The sequence below is a fragment of the Rhinolophus sinicus genome, chromosome 1, assembly GCF_057876585.1.
Source record: "Rhinolophus sinicus isolate RSI-liver-muscle chromosome 1, RSI-T2T, whole genome shotgun sequence".
Classification (NCBI taxonomy): Eukaryota; Metazoa; Chordata; class Mammalia; order Chiroptera; family Rhinolophidae; genus Rhinolophus; species Rhinolophus sinicus.
The window spans coordinates 34,226,231-34,242,681 of record NC_142501.1 but is presented as its reverse complement, the minus strand read 5'-3'; the positions used below and the strand labels follow the sequence as shown (position 1 = coordinate 34,242,681).

Here is a 16,451-nt window from a genome sequence, read left to right as displayed (position 1 = left end):
ATATACCTATGTTGTATTTTGAAGGAAACATTGAAGGTCTAGGTCAAGATCTTCCCAAATAATTTACTTACAGTTTGTTTGACCCTTTTTTCTTTTTTCTTTTCTAATGTAAACATCTTTAAATGAAAATCCTTTTGCCTACAGGATAAATTTTACAAATCTGATTTTGAACTTCAGTGGCTGAATCTATTTTCCTTGTTTAAGGACTCTTAACCACTGTTCCTTTAACTTGATGCTACCATCTTTATTCCTGGCATTTACAGACAACTGGAAATATTAAAAGAACTCAACATTCATTTTGTAAAAATGGTTTATGGTGGCTACGTTTGAAATGGTTATATTTTCCTCCTCTTTGCAAATATTTTAACAATACCATTTTAAAGGGACAAAACATTCCAAATGCGAAAATCTTACATCTCTCTTAGTAAAATAAGATATATGTTCTGGCCATGGGTAAATCTACTCTAAAATATATTTGTGGTTTAAATAAAAATATCTTCTAGATACAAGGACCTGGATTTTATTAATAGCAATTGTACTCTTACTGAGTAACAGTTGGTACTGAGTAGCAGAATTCCTGCCATTAATTCAAAGATTTATCAGTTTATGTCTTAACTACATAATCACACCCATAGGTCAATCCTAGAAATGTTTTTGGCATTTATGCTCAACTTTTTTTCTTTCCTAGGCTTTGAAAAGCATTTAAGAATTCTTACTTTGTAAGCACTAACTTCCTGCCTTACACCGAACTCCATAAATCTTTGCTTTTTCAAAAAATATATAAAAATAAAACAAGAGCAAAAGCTACAGTAATTGAGGTACAAAAATATTTGCTTTGTAAATACCAAATAGAACTGTATAAATATTATGCATTTTAGGAGGGGTGTGGAGATTTTGTTTTCATTTTTCTAGCTTGTTGGATAGGAAAATAACCAGCATGTAACAAGGAGCTGATAGTTCTCAGGTAACAAAGATCAGCAACCTGAAACTGAATTACTTTAAGAACAATGGCATTAATATTAAAGCAAGTCAAGATTGATTAAAGAAAAAAGGAAAGAAAATCCATTAATACAAACTATTCATCCTAACTTTGTGATTTTGGGCAAGTCATTAAACCTGATTGAATGGGGATAAAGGTAACCAGCCCACATGCTGCAGAGGCTATGGATGAGAAGCCCAGTGGGCTATCATACATGACAGTGCTCAGAAAACGGTGAAGTGATACTTAAGCTATTAGAATGGACCAGTGCATAATGTAGAGAATGGGAGTGCTTTTGAAGTATTTGAGACACAATGAGTCGCTGGGTGGAGAAAGGGGCTTACAGGGGAGGAAGTGTTTCACAGGTTGGTGGGTGTTGGTGCTGGAGTAAGGGTTCAAATGGCAAACCAAAAAAAGACCCAATTTTGTAGTTAACAGGAAGTTTGTGAAATTTCCTGAGTTAGATGAAAGACATAATGCGGCAGATGCTTTTAGTACTGCCATGATTTAGTTACTAAATGGTAATGAGCAGCTTAATATATATAGGGTGTCATGGGGGCACGTATTATCCCGACCACGCAGATTCTCCAGCCTTAGAATGGGGAAGAGCATGCAGGAGGCCAAGGATCTTCACTTCTTGGGTCCTTCCAGGTTGCTATTTGATTTTTTCATCTACCAGGCAATCAGACTGTGAAAAACTGGTGTCAGGCTATCCTGGTCATAGCTGGAAGAGGAAACTGGGTGTCACTTTCCTGGGGGCTTAAACTACTTAAAGTTCTTGGTTTAGACAAATAGCTAAGGCAAAGGTCCTGATCCGTCTCAAAGCCCAGTGAGCTGTTCCCCAAGGATGATGTGTTCAAGAAATGTTTATTACATCAATGAGGTTAAAGGTGACCAATATTTTGAACCATTTTTCCTTTGATTTTTTTTTTTGTCAGGGAATTGAGGATAAGATGACAACCCAAATTTTGGACATGTTGGGGATGTACTGAAGGCAGAATTTCCAAATGGAGATCTGCAAAAGCAACGAGAAATACATAACTGAAACTGTAGAGAGGTGTTTTAGACATCTTTTGTGCCCCTCTCTACATCCTATGAGCCCATTAACCACTTGTATATGGTGACCCACTAGATGCTCATGTATGTACAACGTCAATGTGCTGGTGAGTTAGTCTCATGGGGCAACCCTTGGTCAACGGAGGATGAAAGCTGGTACAAATGCTTCCTTCTTCTATTGTTCAGTTGTGTATTTCTGCAGTGTTTCTACTCATTTGTCAACGAGAATCAGTCAGATGAAGCCCAAGGTGCCTATTGCAGTTGATAATATATACCCCACCTCCCTTGCTCACTCTTTCCTCCTGTCCCTTGGTATCACTTCCCAAAGTGAACTTTCTGCAAACAAGCCCCTATCAAGGAAGCTCACATCACAGGCTCTGACATCTGGGAGAAACCCAGGGGCAAGAGATAAAGAACAAAGAGAAAACTAGTGGGGCGGCCAGTTAACTCAGTTGGCTAGAGCATGGGGCTGACGATAATACCAAGGTTGTCGGTTCTATCCCCACATGGGCCACTGTTAGCTTTGCCCTCCTTAAAAAAAAAAAAAAAAAAAAAAAAATAGAGACAACTAGTAAAATGATGAGTGGATGAATGCTGAAATGAGGGAACACCAAGAAAAAAGGAACATCTCCAGTTAGGGTTGAGTTGGGAGAAAATAGCAAAAAGGGACAGATTAATTACTGGTAAGAAAGAGAACCATGATAATAAATTGTAAGCACTGGATAGACCAAGGGATCGGGATATTGACACACATATTTTAAGTCACTCCACATTCTAATATACCCATTGTCCATTTACTTAGTCTCCTTAGAATTCTGTCATAATGACATCATATTCTGCTTAAGAACTTTGAGTGCCATGCCCCCTCTCCTCACTACTTCTATGATCAAATATGCGGTGGAAATGGGAGACAGAAAAAGAAAACAGGAGGAATGGGGTATGAGGGAAAGAGAGACAGGATCGCTCCTAATAGCAAGGCATAAGAAAATACAGATATTCTGTACCATGTGACTAGTTTGGGTTAGCGAGTGTTAAATGACATATGCTTCATTTTCTAGTTTCCTTAGTTTTCTTTTTCCAAATGCCTATTTTATATCCTCCTAGAAACATTACTTCTTGTAGCTCTCAATCATCCTTAAAAATAGAAACTCCAGGACCCCTTGAAATATTAGAGAAAATGGGATCTTGCTTAATAGCTCAGTAGAATGAAGTTACTGAATTGACATGAACAATGAAAGCTATCAAGAAATCTTTTCAATCATCTTGTTAGCATTTCTTCTCTTATTGGGAAGCTGTCTTTCATAAACACAAAGAATAAAATTCAAAAAGTACTCGTGGATTTCTACCTCGAATGGTTTCAGTACCAATTACATACACCCAGCTAATTGCTCCTTTTTGCATTTCCCTTGGCGTAAGTATGTTTAAAAGTGGTCAGAGCTGTCTGCATAGTTTTTTGATTGTGGTTTCTTGAAAGGATATAGAAAGCATACTAATGAGGAATGTCCACAGAAACCAATGACAGAATATCAAGACTTCTCCGGAAAGTCACTAGTGATTTTAGCATACACTTCGTAAAATATTAATATTTATAAAAAGAATCACATCGTAAGATCTGAATGCTACCACAAAACTTTTGCAAATTAGAAAGTTTAGCTTCCTTTTCAAGGTTTTAGAAGTTAGAATTAAACAAAAGTGATTTTCTTATCCTTCCCACAAGTATTTGATACTTCAGAAGGATTTAGCTACTGATTCTTGCAAACCTTGAACATTTTTGTGTAACAAAGAACACAATCGGTATGCTTAAGCTGTTTTTTTCCTTTTACTGCACTATGGCAAACTGGCTTGTCAGGAGAAACTTCCAGCTCTTCCCTAAGAATTTAAGGACAAGGTCCTTTAGCCACCTGGTACTACAGAATTGAGAAAATGGATATAAATGCAGTCATTTCAAAACAGAGTTGGAGCTGTTATCCCAGAGGAGAGGGCTTGCCGTCTTGTTCCTTGAACCTTTGGAATGTTTGAATTGGGCAAATAACCTTTGGACTGGGCCAAACCAACATTGTATTTCAAACAACTATTTGTAAAGCTAATAGGAAAGCAGACATCCTGACTATGAGAACTGAAAATTAAGGACATTCTTCAGAAGTTCACCACCACGTAGAGCTAAAGAATAACTTAGCTTATTAGCACCAACAGACATTCCTTCCTTCTTTTCATGTAATTATTTCCTTTCCCTTTCTCATAAAAACCCCTTGCCTTTTCCCCATAATCAAGACATAATTTGGGTTTCTGTCTGAATCTACGCTCCCAGATTGCAATTCTTTTTGATCTCAAAAGAATGCTTGTTTTCTCTCACTTTGGCGTTTTATTTTTAGGTTAATAGAATACACTATTTGATGCTATATTCAGAAATGACTTAAGTATGTTCTAGCTGGGGGGAGATAACTCCAGCTTAGTAGAAGCAAATGAGTTTCATTAATTATGGTAGCACAGGCACATTCTTTTCCCAAAGAATTTTTGGGTACACTGGGTATAGGCAAGCCCCAACATAAGTGTGGCTTCCTTTCCCATTCTCATGCAGATACTTCTGATGCAATTAACTATAGTGACTCCTGAAGGGAGAGGGGTAAAGGCAGAATGCCATAATTTTAAGGTAAATTTGTGAAAGCACATTCAATGTTACAATATAATTTCATATTTAAAAGATGAAAAAAAATACCTGCTGCAGTATCAGTGCAAGTAAAGCTCAAATTTGTAGAAGTTAAAACTCAATTTACTGTGGCAGGTATTGTCAAAGAGGGTGGGTAGCTACTTGAGTGGTATAATCATAAACGGTGGTGGGAGAGAGAAATGGATTGGTATATGTTTATCTTACCCACAAGGGGGCAGCATACTTACAAAAGGCTTATGAAGGACAGCTCCAAGTTTCTTGATCCTTTGTCTACCCCTACCTGCTTATTTATCTCTTAGCATGTCATTTTCTGTTATTAATCGCCTAACATGGAAAGCTAGCAAGAAGGTTTTAGGAAGACTGAAAAGGCAACATCATCTAAATTCTCTAATAATAGCTTTTCAATCACTAATAAGAAAGAAAAAGCAAGTGAGGAAGAAAGAAACCAATGGAAGACAAGAGCTAATGAAGTGAGGAAAACAGATGAAGAGATTGGGAACACATTCTAATTTCCCCATTGCTATTAATCTTCCCTTCATGACTGATCAAACCAGCTTTTGTTCCACCTCCTGATCCATGGAGAGGACTTGCCTAATTTCTCTTTTGCTCCTAGTCTAGTTTCTAAAACCCAGACTTCATTCCCTTGCTCAATACAACCAGTCCTGGTTCAGATTACAGCAGCCAAGAGCCAAATGTTGGCGGAAATCCATACAAGTGACAAGATTAAGAAACTTGAAGTCCCCACGCCCAGTGTTAGACCTGCTTAAGAAGGTGGATATACGTGTGTGTGTGTGTGTGTCTGTGTGTGTGTTCCTAAGATCCTCGGTTGGCACTCTGAATACATTTTCTGAGAGATGTTTTCCTTAATACAGTTAGGGTGCATGATATTGTAAGTCCAAGTTTTTAGGTGTGCTACTGGGCTAAATGCATCATTTATGGCCTGGATTGGGAATTTAACAACAGGGACACTACTAAAAACACTTATTAACCAGTAGGTACAGGAACCAAAACAACCCTGTCTGTATTTTACAGCTGAATGTCAGATTGTTGACTACAATAAGCTTCTATGGAAACCAGTTACTTCAGTTTCAAACAAATGATTTACATCTGACTCTATGGAGACATGAAGAACTCTTAATCATCAAACACTTGTTCAGCAGGGCCACATAATTCTAAAACTCACGCTCAATCTGCCCTATTTTGAAAAGAAAATGTATCAAGATAGTCTCTTTTCCCTCACTTTCAAGGAACTGCAACAGGACACTCCATTCTTCTTCAGAGGAGACACCATTGATTATAAATGATACCAAATGATTATAAATGCTGATAATCTTGAATTTATTTCCAACTTATATTACTTATGACTTTCCCTCCATCTCTCTTCTGTATTGTTAGGTAGATGAATAAACAAGAAAAAAAGTTAATAAATGTTAAATTCATTTCATAGAGCATATTTTAGGATGATGCTTGCCAAGTTTCACTTAAGCTGTAAAAAGTTCCTCTAATATTCAATGATAACTAAGCTGAATGAGAAGAAAATAAGTTACTGATACATTATGTATGTATTTATTTTTTAAATAGAACCTGGATGGGTTACATAAAGTATACAGTTGGGATTATTGTATGTTCACAGGTTATACTTAGGGACTATGTTACCTTAAAATTCACGAAAATGACAAATAAACCTATGCTAGTCTTACTAAATGTAGGCTTTAGATAGTCCACTGAACTATAAAAACATAAACAAACTGTAATAGTGTACTTCCAAATGAAAAAAGAAATGCAGAAGTTTGTCATATAATTAGCACAGCTTTTGTTATTTTAAAAAACACTTCAGTACATGACTTATCTTCCTAATGGTGATAATTAGAAACCAAAGTATATTGCTCAAGGTACAGGCACCAGAAAAATCACGACTTTTGGACTGACTGTACAACACGTAAATCTTCAGAACTTCACATAAGGTGCTTTCTTTTCTTTTTGTTGTTGTAAGTATTCTGGTGATATCAGAAATGAATTTACCTCTGAAGCAACTTGGAAACTACCCTTTGGTTTTATTTTTCGTGAGTAGTGATAGAGATTAAATAATTTAAATCAATTAAAAATTTTATTTTGGTGACAGTGGTATCTGACAAGGCGCAGGCAGACTTCATTTTGTTGCTGGCCTTAGGTTATTCTGATGATTTATTATAGCAAGCAGATATAAGTGTTGAAAGTGAATATCAATTAGTACATATTCATTTGGTATTATAAATATGACCAGAGCCTTTTCCTCTAAGATTTTAAAATCTACTTTCCAATTTGTAGTTATATAAAACTGATGAATCAATTTATAAACCCAGGCAACCAATAATGCCTATAAGATTAACAGACCTGGTAATCTAAAATACGTCATTGGCAGTAACAAGACTAAAAGCTGGAAATGTTTGAGCTGAATAAAAACTTTCATTAAAATTCAAAATTATCAAGAATTCCTTTTATATAACTTACTAATCTTACTACTGATACAAAATATAGGACAGTTCAAAAGTAAATATTTTATTTATATTAAATGCAATTACTTGAAACCATAAAAAATTTTGATTTCTTTAAAGAGAGATTTTCTTTAGGAAACCTTAAGGATATATACCTTTAGACATATCTGAGCTTCTGGGCAAAGCCCCAACCATATTTTTATATATTGTCTAATTATTCTCTAAAAATGGCCCAATTTTTGCCTTCTGATCAGCACGGGAATTTTGACCTGTTCCGTTTCCGACGTGGGTCGGTTCACTCCTCCTTAGGCAATGTGGTGGTCGCTTGCTCCTGGGAGGTCACCATAGTGGTGCTGAACTTAGTGCGGACATCCAATGGGCATAGCGCCCTACAGCCCAGAACTCCTGGGCTCAAGCGATCCTCCTGCCTCAGCCTCCCGAGTAGCTGGGACTATAGGCACGAGCCCCAAACCCAGCCTTCTGAAACAGTCTTATTTCAAAACAAATTAGCATTCAAGCAATGAAATTCTATAATTCTTTCCCCAATCACAAAATTTAAAAATTGAGATAATATAACTTTATTTCTGGATCTAACTAAGAGAAAGGTAATTATTAGAAAACCTTTGCTGACATGTTGAGAGAATAGAATCAATAAAAAATTGAGATTTTTCGAAGCCTTCTGTGGGACCCCTAGCATGGTGTGATAGGAAAAACTCAGCAGAATATGTGTAGAAAGGAATTATGGGAATGGAATATAAACCTTAACTGTGATCTGGATCACTTAGGTAAAGGGAAGGAACTGATTTCAACTTGGGAAAGAGAGTTGAGGAGAAATAAGCATTTTAGTAAGTACAGTTATATTTTTGATACATTTACATGTCTTTCCCCAAGTTTTCTAAAGTTTTATGTCTCTGCAATTCCAGTTTTGATTACTGAGGTAACAAATTACAGCAAACCACTACGTTTCTTTCCGGAGGTTCTAGATAACTTCAGATTCACTTTTATATCATTGTTTTTAAATTTAATTTTTGTAATATCCCATTGTTTTCTAGAACTAGCTCTAGCTTTATAGACAAAGGAGCTTTTATTAAGAAAGTTATTTCTATGTGTCTCAGTTTTCTGACAATGTGGAATTTTGAGGGAAGTCTTATTTTACTATTTTACTGGCTAATGGGTCTTTATTACACTGCTTTCAAAGTGTATGATACACACTGTTGTTAAATTTGAATAGCACCAGTCTCTGGAGTGAAGGTCTGAATTTGGATTAATGAAATGCTGATTTCTAAAGCATTCCAAGAGGCAAAATCATGAAGAAAACATTTTGTGGGAAAATACATACATTTTTTATTAACCAACATATGTATTTAACATGATTTAACATCTTTTAAAGGGTTATCCTAACATAAAATCCCTCTTTAAACATAAATAATTTAAAGCAGTACATTATTTTGTTTCAAACAGGCAAATATAAATATGTAAACATTTGTCTTACTTTCTAGAGAAACCTCTTTCATTTCATAAAATATTCAAGTTTGAACATTTTAAAACAAACTAAAACAAGTTTTAGCTTCATTTATTTAAAAAAGTGCACTCACTGTTAGAAATTCTATGTTGAAAAACATCAAAAATTCTCAACAAATTAAAATTAAATATTAATAGAGAATTTCATAAACACTAAAATAGAGGAGTGTCAGTTCTTGTTTGCAAACTGCTACTCAAACTTCTGAACATTCACCTTAACCAATAACACTCATTGCCACCCCTGAGGTAATGCTAGGAACTGTATAGGTCACTGTAAAACTGACACTATATAGCTTAGCAAAGACCAAATACTGGAAGGAGACGATGAACAAGGAATAAGGACATAAAATTAAAAATTATCCTCATGACACCTTTCACCCATCTTTAAACTCCCCTTTGGGAATACAGAGCACACACTACACCTGCCCTCCTGGCCTTCCAACAAGGCATTCACAGCTTGGTGTCTATTTAAGCAGGTCAACTCCAAGCTGAGATAAGCCTCAATGAGTAGGAGTTTTCTTGGGATAAGAAAGAAGTCTAGAGAATTCAGGCGCTCCATTTCAAGCGACCCAGCATTTGTATCTCCCCTCACCCCTACAACTGTCTTTCTACCTGATTATGGTATTCTCAAATTCACCTGGTTGGGGGTTTCTTATTCTGCGACTTGTAAAAGTCGTGTTATTATCTCAAGATGACTAAAATATCTAAGTAGCCTGAAAAACTGTACTACATTTAAAGAGTTCTATTAGGTACTACATGTAAGAAAATTCTACAAATCCCACCTGATGATCCAAATATATGGTGTTCCTTTGAAGATGATGTGAAAGAATTTCATTCTAGTAGGCATCAATCAAGAAACAAAAGAATAGAGAAAGAAGGTGCAGATTTCATGAACAGGTCAATTTTGAAATAAGAAAAACAGGTAATTTACCACAACCTATTATATCACAGTACATGACAACTTTCACACACATGCTCCCCTGTAAATGGTTCACGTGACATATTAAATTATTATAAAATTACACTTAGTTTTATAAGATATTATATAGACATGCATATAAGCTGAAATATTAAGCAGAAAAAGCCTTTAAATGGCTTTAGCAGACTCAATGTTAGAAGCTTTACAGATTAAATTTTTTTTTTGCAATAAAGTATTACTTTTTTGGATATTTCTCATACAATCAGAGGCTATTAAACCCTTTGAGAAATGTTTACATTCGTTCATTCTCTTTAATCAAGAACAAAAGAAATATCTTAAAATTAATCTTTGACATTTAATAGGTAGTATCATTAAAACTATAATCAATTTTCAGTATATTACTTTACGGAAAATTATAGGACTTTTCAGTATCAGTTTCATCAGATGTGGAAGTTATAGTATTTGGTACATGACAACACTATTTTGAAGGCTGTATGCATTTCCTTCCTCATAACCAAATGTTGGCAGGTGAGTGGGTGGGTGGAAGGCTAAGAAGAAATGCATCCTACCTGTATTTTCCTTTAATAATGTATAAACAAGTGTATTCTCAAAGGGTCAATAGGAGATCCTAAAGTTGTTGCAATGATGGTATGGGCTCATGCTCAACACTAATGGCACTGATCCAACTGATTAATGAGTGGCTCGAAATAAATGACAATGGCAGATGACACAGACAAATCTCTTCATAGCTGACCTTTGGGCTGTGGGCCTCAAGTTTTAGCTGCATGAGCTGTGCTAACGTATGCTCCCGGATACTACTCAGTTCAGCTTGCTGCCGTCTCAGCTTTATTAGCAGCAGCGTAAGCTCCTCTGGCTGAAGGAGTACAATTTAAGAATCCAAACAGTGGAAAACAGATTAATTGTTGTCTTAAGTGACAGATATTAAACCAAGATTTCTTGGCAAGTTTCCTCTTATGGTTGACATCAAACATAGTGCCTAGGTACTATGATGATAGGTCCTACATAAATGCATAATCTAGAGAAATAGAAGGAACAGTGTTACTTGAAAAGATACAGCAAAACAACAGTACATTACGGCATTTTCTCAGAACTCATGAGAGAAATTTAAATGTTATTCATAAAAAAACCACAATGTCAAAAAAAAATAACAAAGATTTGTACATAAGAGGTATTAAAAGATATTTTAATAAGATGTTTAAAAATGACACCTAAGATTTTTACAGCAACAGAACATACTGGCATGTCCAACACTCTATTTTACAGAGCAGAAGGTAAATAAAAAGAATTAAAATCCATGTAAAACTTGGATGATATCTTTACATCATTAAACTCAGTACCTGGCATCTATGAATTGCTTCTTAGTTATATTTTTAAATGCCACTGTTAGCACTTTCGTAGGATATTTTATATGACCAAAAGATCAATTTTGACTTTTTAAGGGAAAAAAAAATGCATTTAATACGCATAGAAAGTTTCCATGGGTGCATAAACCTCCTTCCACATTCTGGGGAAAGAAGAGAACATTTTGGTTCCTGATTGGTTACTACGATCCCTAAGGGGAAGAAAATTTCAAAGGTAGATTGACTTCCTTAACAGGCCAATCTGATAAACTTTTCTTTGTTAGAAGTGCAGTGAAGTATGGACGTTGGCAGTGTTATAGGCCATAAAATATTATTTGGTGTTTCTCTGAGCTTTGTTATAATTAAAAACTGCAGATGGGCCAGAGGGAGGCTCTCCTCACTTAGGGCTGCAGTGTGCTCTTAGAACTGACAGTCTAAAAAATAAAAAGCATTCCTGAGATTTGTTCTGTCTACACCACAGCATCTCACGAGCTCTCTTTTGTTCTGCTCACTTGCTGTTGCCCATTTTTTTCTCCCATACAGTTTTGTTTTAGAGACAGAAATCATTTTTAACTGTTATTTGAAATGGTATTAAAAACTTTGGCCTTCCGGTGAGAAAAAAACGTCAGAATCACAGTTACTATTGGATTCTTCAGACAATGCTGAGTATCTATAAAGATGTGGCAAGAATCTTGTAAACAGACAAAGAATGTGTGTATGACCTGAAGAAATTTCATCATAGAGAAAGAACAGCTGCTTTTGACCTGATGCCAGCCACCCCTTGTGACCTCATCACTGTGGGATAATCCCCGTCTTATGATCATCATATCAGGATCCTGAGGTCTGTCCAGGGAGAAGGTGGGGTGGGGGAAGGAATTTAGATATTCTAAGACCCAGGGTGATATATGACAGAAATGCCACATGGAAAACAATCTTGAAACTCTGGTGTATTATTTATGGAATTAAAATTTTTTCAAAAGCATGAAAAATCAAGTTTATAAGATATTTAAAATTTGAAGCAAAATAAAAAGAGGTACATTTGAGTCTCCCTGCAAAAAAGTAGTAAATAAATAAAGGTGGTAAATAGAGGTAGTAAATAAATTTTATCTTAAATATCCAGTAGAGGGAGCAAGGCAGAAGAAAAAATTTCATAGTATATTTAGCTTTATCTTATGATTGTCTGTTTCTTTGTCAGATCAGCAATCTAAAATTTTTAAATTCCAACATTTAAAAGTTTTCAGTTTTCATCAAGCAATATTTATAACTGTTAATAAATAAGTCTCAAGTCGTCTAAAGCCCAGGAAATCTTCCTTATATCTTAGTGTGTAAAAGGTGAAAGGTGAAATAAAAGAATGTTTGCAAAATACATATAAGATGAATTATTATTTATTACTGCAAGAAGAGTATTTTAAACAAGGAACAACTACACAGACCCTCAAATCACATCTTCACAGAAAGTGAAACTACCTACTGATATTAAAGCATAGTTTCCTGACAAAAGAATGTCATTAAAATAAAACGAAGTGATGAAAAGTCATATTTTCTGTTTAATATGAAGAATAATAGTGTCCTGGTAATATAACTCCCTCCCAATCTGAACATAACACTGACAATGAAATGATAATAGTGGTTTTATAGTCTAGCTTTGTCTGCATAAATATGTAAATTCGTTTCTTTTCCACACTGAAGTAGCTAATCAATCTAAAAATCTACAGGAAAAACTTCTTAATAGGGTTGTAGTTTGACTACACATGGTTTCTTGCTGGATTTGCTCTGCTGATAAACTACTCCAACTTCTGTTTTAAGGATGAAAGAATTAACATACAATGAAGTAAAGAAACCCACCCCGGTTATACAATAAACCTTGAAAATATACTCTTATATATAAGCAGTCAGACATTTAGGGAGATGTGTTCCATACAATTCTGAAATGGCTATATGATTCCAAATTCTTCTGATGAGCATCTCTTCCACAAAAATAGTAATGGTTTTTCTTTGGGAGGCAGAGCTCTGAAAATTCAAACTTAAAAGCTATGTAGGACATGTGCTATCATGTGTAGCACATAAATAAACCATGATATGGTAAATAAAGATATTGTACTCACCGTTTTGCCTTGGAGACTCTGGGGATTAACAGACTGTAAAGTTAGGCCAGCTGGCATTGACCTCCTGTCAGGCACATAAACATGCTAAGAAAAATAAAGAAACAATATAAATTGTGTGGTCAATGTCAGTGACGACAAATCTTAAATTTAGACTGTAAAATACCATTTAAAAATTGCTGTTAGTGCTTATGAAAGAAGGTAAATACTAAAACTTCTTGACTAAAATATAGATGCTAATGAACAGAGTAATTTGACATAGTCTGGCTCAGTGGTTCTCAAACGTATTGGTCTCAGGACCCCTTCATATTCTTAAAAAGAAAATTTACTGACTAAAGTGGTATTGTTTTACAAGTTTTGCAAATCTCTAATGTCTGGCTAGATTTTCGTATCTGCTTCTGTATTCAATCCGTTGTAATAATCTTTTTTAGTGGAAGACACAAAGAAAATCTACCCTTAATATATGTACTGAAAAGGAAAGAGAACTTTAATAGCTTTTTTGGATAATTGTAAATATTCACCGTGGATATTGCACAAAAGCTCAAAAAGTGGTATTTTCTCAAAGGTAAGTTGCAAAGTAGTATCTGTAACCATATCGATGAACTTTTTACAGTTAATATCTATTAGTACATTTGCACTTTAAGTGATTTTGTAATATCAAACATTGGTCATGTGGAAAATACTGGTTCAGTGAGTCATGCAGACATTCACAATGTTGACACGGATCAATATACAATATTAGTACTTCACATTTTAGTACCACCACTGATCTTTAAGCACTGGACAACTGCCAAGCTCACCATGGCAGAAACAAGACTTTCAAAATTCTAATTTGTGCTTGAAGGCTCAAATATTGTAATCAGGGACAAATACTGTCATCTCTTTTCCTTGAAGTGACAGGCTAACATTTCACTTTGAGAAGTGTCTGTTAAATACCAAGTCTGAACAACTATAGTTTGTCATTGGTACTTTCAAGTAAACACGGTATTTCAGGAAAAAAGCAGCTAGTTCAAATTGCAACTCAAATACTCATGGCAAATGTTTTTTTAGGAGACAACCATTAGTCCTTTAGTATGCAATAGAAATGCTTGTAGTGTGTTTCCCATGTCATCACACAGAATAATAAAATGAAAAAATTATCCCTTACTGTTTCATCAAACGCATTCTTAAGTGAAACTGCTCCTTTATTTATTTTTATTGCAAGTAAGTGGCAGTGAAGCATACAATGACCTCTAGCATGGTTTGGAGCCACTCCTTTGATTTATGCTAAGGTGTCAATACTTTTACACACCTTTGCTTTTGCACTATTAGAAAATGGTAACACAAGAAATAATACCATATTATTGTTGTTGTTAGTAGTAGTATAATAATAGTTTTGAGCTTACTAAGAAACTCCCTGAAAGCATCATGGGGACTCTCAGGGACACTCCCTAGAAGTCCTTTGAGAACCAATGGTGACATCAAGATGATAAGACAGTATGAAAGAAAAATTTGGTAATGTTGGAGTTTTTTGGAAGGAGGAGTAAAATAGGAACTTGATAAGAGAACACATTCATTTCATATTTATTGTTGAAACAGAGATAAATTTTGGCCAATATGAAAAATACTGAGAACCACAAGAACACCTTTCAACCACACACTACTAAGATGTATTTGATCAGATTACTCTTGAGTGTTGTTAACTCTTTTTATCAAACACGATTGAGCCTTTGGATGGACAAACAACAACGAACTGTGTTACAAGGAAGTTCAAAGTGAGCTTTCTCCCCCCCTTTTTTGGTGAGGCAAATAAAGCTTCCTCCAAAAGAAAATTCCTGGTTGAAAAACCCAGCACATGCTGTACACAGTGATGTAACTGAAGGATTCACCCTGTCACAAGGTTAAGAACAGGTGCATTCTGTAGTGGTAAAAAGCAAGAAATTCTTTAGAACTAAAAAGAAAATGATGAGAAAATTCCTTTTCACTTTGGAGGAGACTTTAGAAAACTGGCTGTATACAAAGGAGTCTCATCAAAACAATCACTTCAGCATTTTGAAAAGTCGATCGATACAGGGTGCTGCAAATTCACTTCCCATCACCTACTAAGCAATGCTTAAACCAAGTTAAGGCACACATTAAAACATGATCTCTATCTGCACCTTAATTTTGTAAAAGTCTATACTGTATACCAGGAAGCATTGTTCCTCTGATATGAAGTTGGATATCTAAGGAGGTATTTCAATATGCCATATATCCAGCTGGTTAGAAGACAAGGCTGGCATTTTTATCTTAGCAAAGAACAGGATGAGGTTGATACAAGATTGCAGGTATGTTAGAAAGGGCAGGTGTAGAATTTGCGAGTGAGTAAAGAGCCAATACAAATGCATGTGGCCTTAACCTGCATGGAAAGCTGATGAGACATGCTATGAAGCAGAGAAGAATACCATAATGCCATCTGCTCAGTAGAACTGTCCCTGTGCTCCCGAGAGACTAAGCATTGCAAGCTCAGGTATTATACATGGGATTTGGACATGGCAGAATATTCTTCCTTAATTTCTAAAACAAAAACAGATCTACCTTGCTTATCTCCTCCCTATTTTCTTGTTTCTCATATTCAATAGAATAATGTACGCGAAGGAAAACACAGCATCCATAAAGTAGTTAACACTAGATTAGCAAACACCTTACCTTTGGGTGATGGGTCCTGTGTCTGCGGTCTATTGTCACATCTCCTCTCTGAATTGGGGAAGACACTTCTGATCTGTAGGTTCGTTGAGGGGAGTATCCCTGATAAGCAGCTATTGACCCATGGGAAGGTGATGTGGGAATAGAGTGCATTGTCTGGTCCGAAATATTAACCATGGTTTTAGGGCTGGTCAATGTACCATGACGAGGGAGGGTGCTCTGCTTATTATAAAACTGACGCTGCTGCCATTCATAGAGCTGCCACATCGTGTCATCTCTCATTGATCTTCGTTTCTCTTCTGCTGCAGGTCCGATCGTTTTATCATGAGTGGAAGGGGTTACACTGCAGATACTCTCAGGCCTGGTCTTGCTGTTTCTTGGGAGTGTTCTATAACCTTCAGGATAGCGGGCCACAATCGGCGCCCTGTGGCTTGGCATATTTCTTGGCAACGTTTGGTAAGAAATTACTCTAAAACAAAAGAGTAACTGAGATGTAAAAATGAAGGGGAAGAGTCGCTTTCCAGATTCTAAATTAGAGTACACCTTTTTTTTCTTCTGGTAAGTAAAATATATGTTAGGACTTATTTTTTAAAAGATCAAAGGATTAAAATAGTAAACATTATACAAGGTATAAATTATTAATGATCAGATTTTAATCTTTGTGAAATTCAATTTGATGGTTTTAATACATTAAGTAAACAGCATCT

At 35.5% G+C, this 16,451-nt stretch overlaps 1 protein-coding gene and 1 pseudogene across 18 annotated transcripts in view; both read right to left on the bottom strand.

The window, feature by feature from the left end:
- Positions 1–16,451, bottom strand: part of PLEKHA5 (pleckstrin homology domain containing A5) — a 205,685-nt gene that overhangs the window by 40,558 nt on the left and 148,676 nt on the right. For 12 of the 18 annotated variants that reach the window (XM_019714633.3, XM_019714629.3, XM_019714631.3 and 9 more), the window contains 4 exons: positions 15,748–16,213; positions 13,084–13,167; positions 10,372–10,491; positions 9,481–9,534 (listed from right to left, as the gene is read on the bottom strand). In XM_019714633.3, coding sequence (XP_019570192.3) covers positions 9,481–9,534; positions 10,372–10,491; positions 13,084–13,167; positions 15,748–16,213 — 724 coding nt within the window. The remainder of the gene's footprint in view (positions 1–9,480; positions 9,535–10,371; positions 10,492–13,083; positions 13,168–15,747; positions 16,214–16,451) is intronic. The other 6 variants (XM_019714636.3, XM_074325959.2, XM_019714637.3 and 3 more) reach the window with 1 other exon arrangement.
- On the bottom strand, positions 7,379–7,654 carry LOC148759046 (signal recognition particle RNA; annotated as a pseudogene).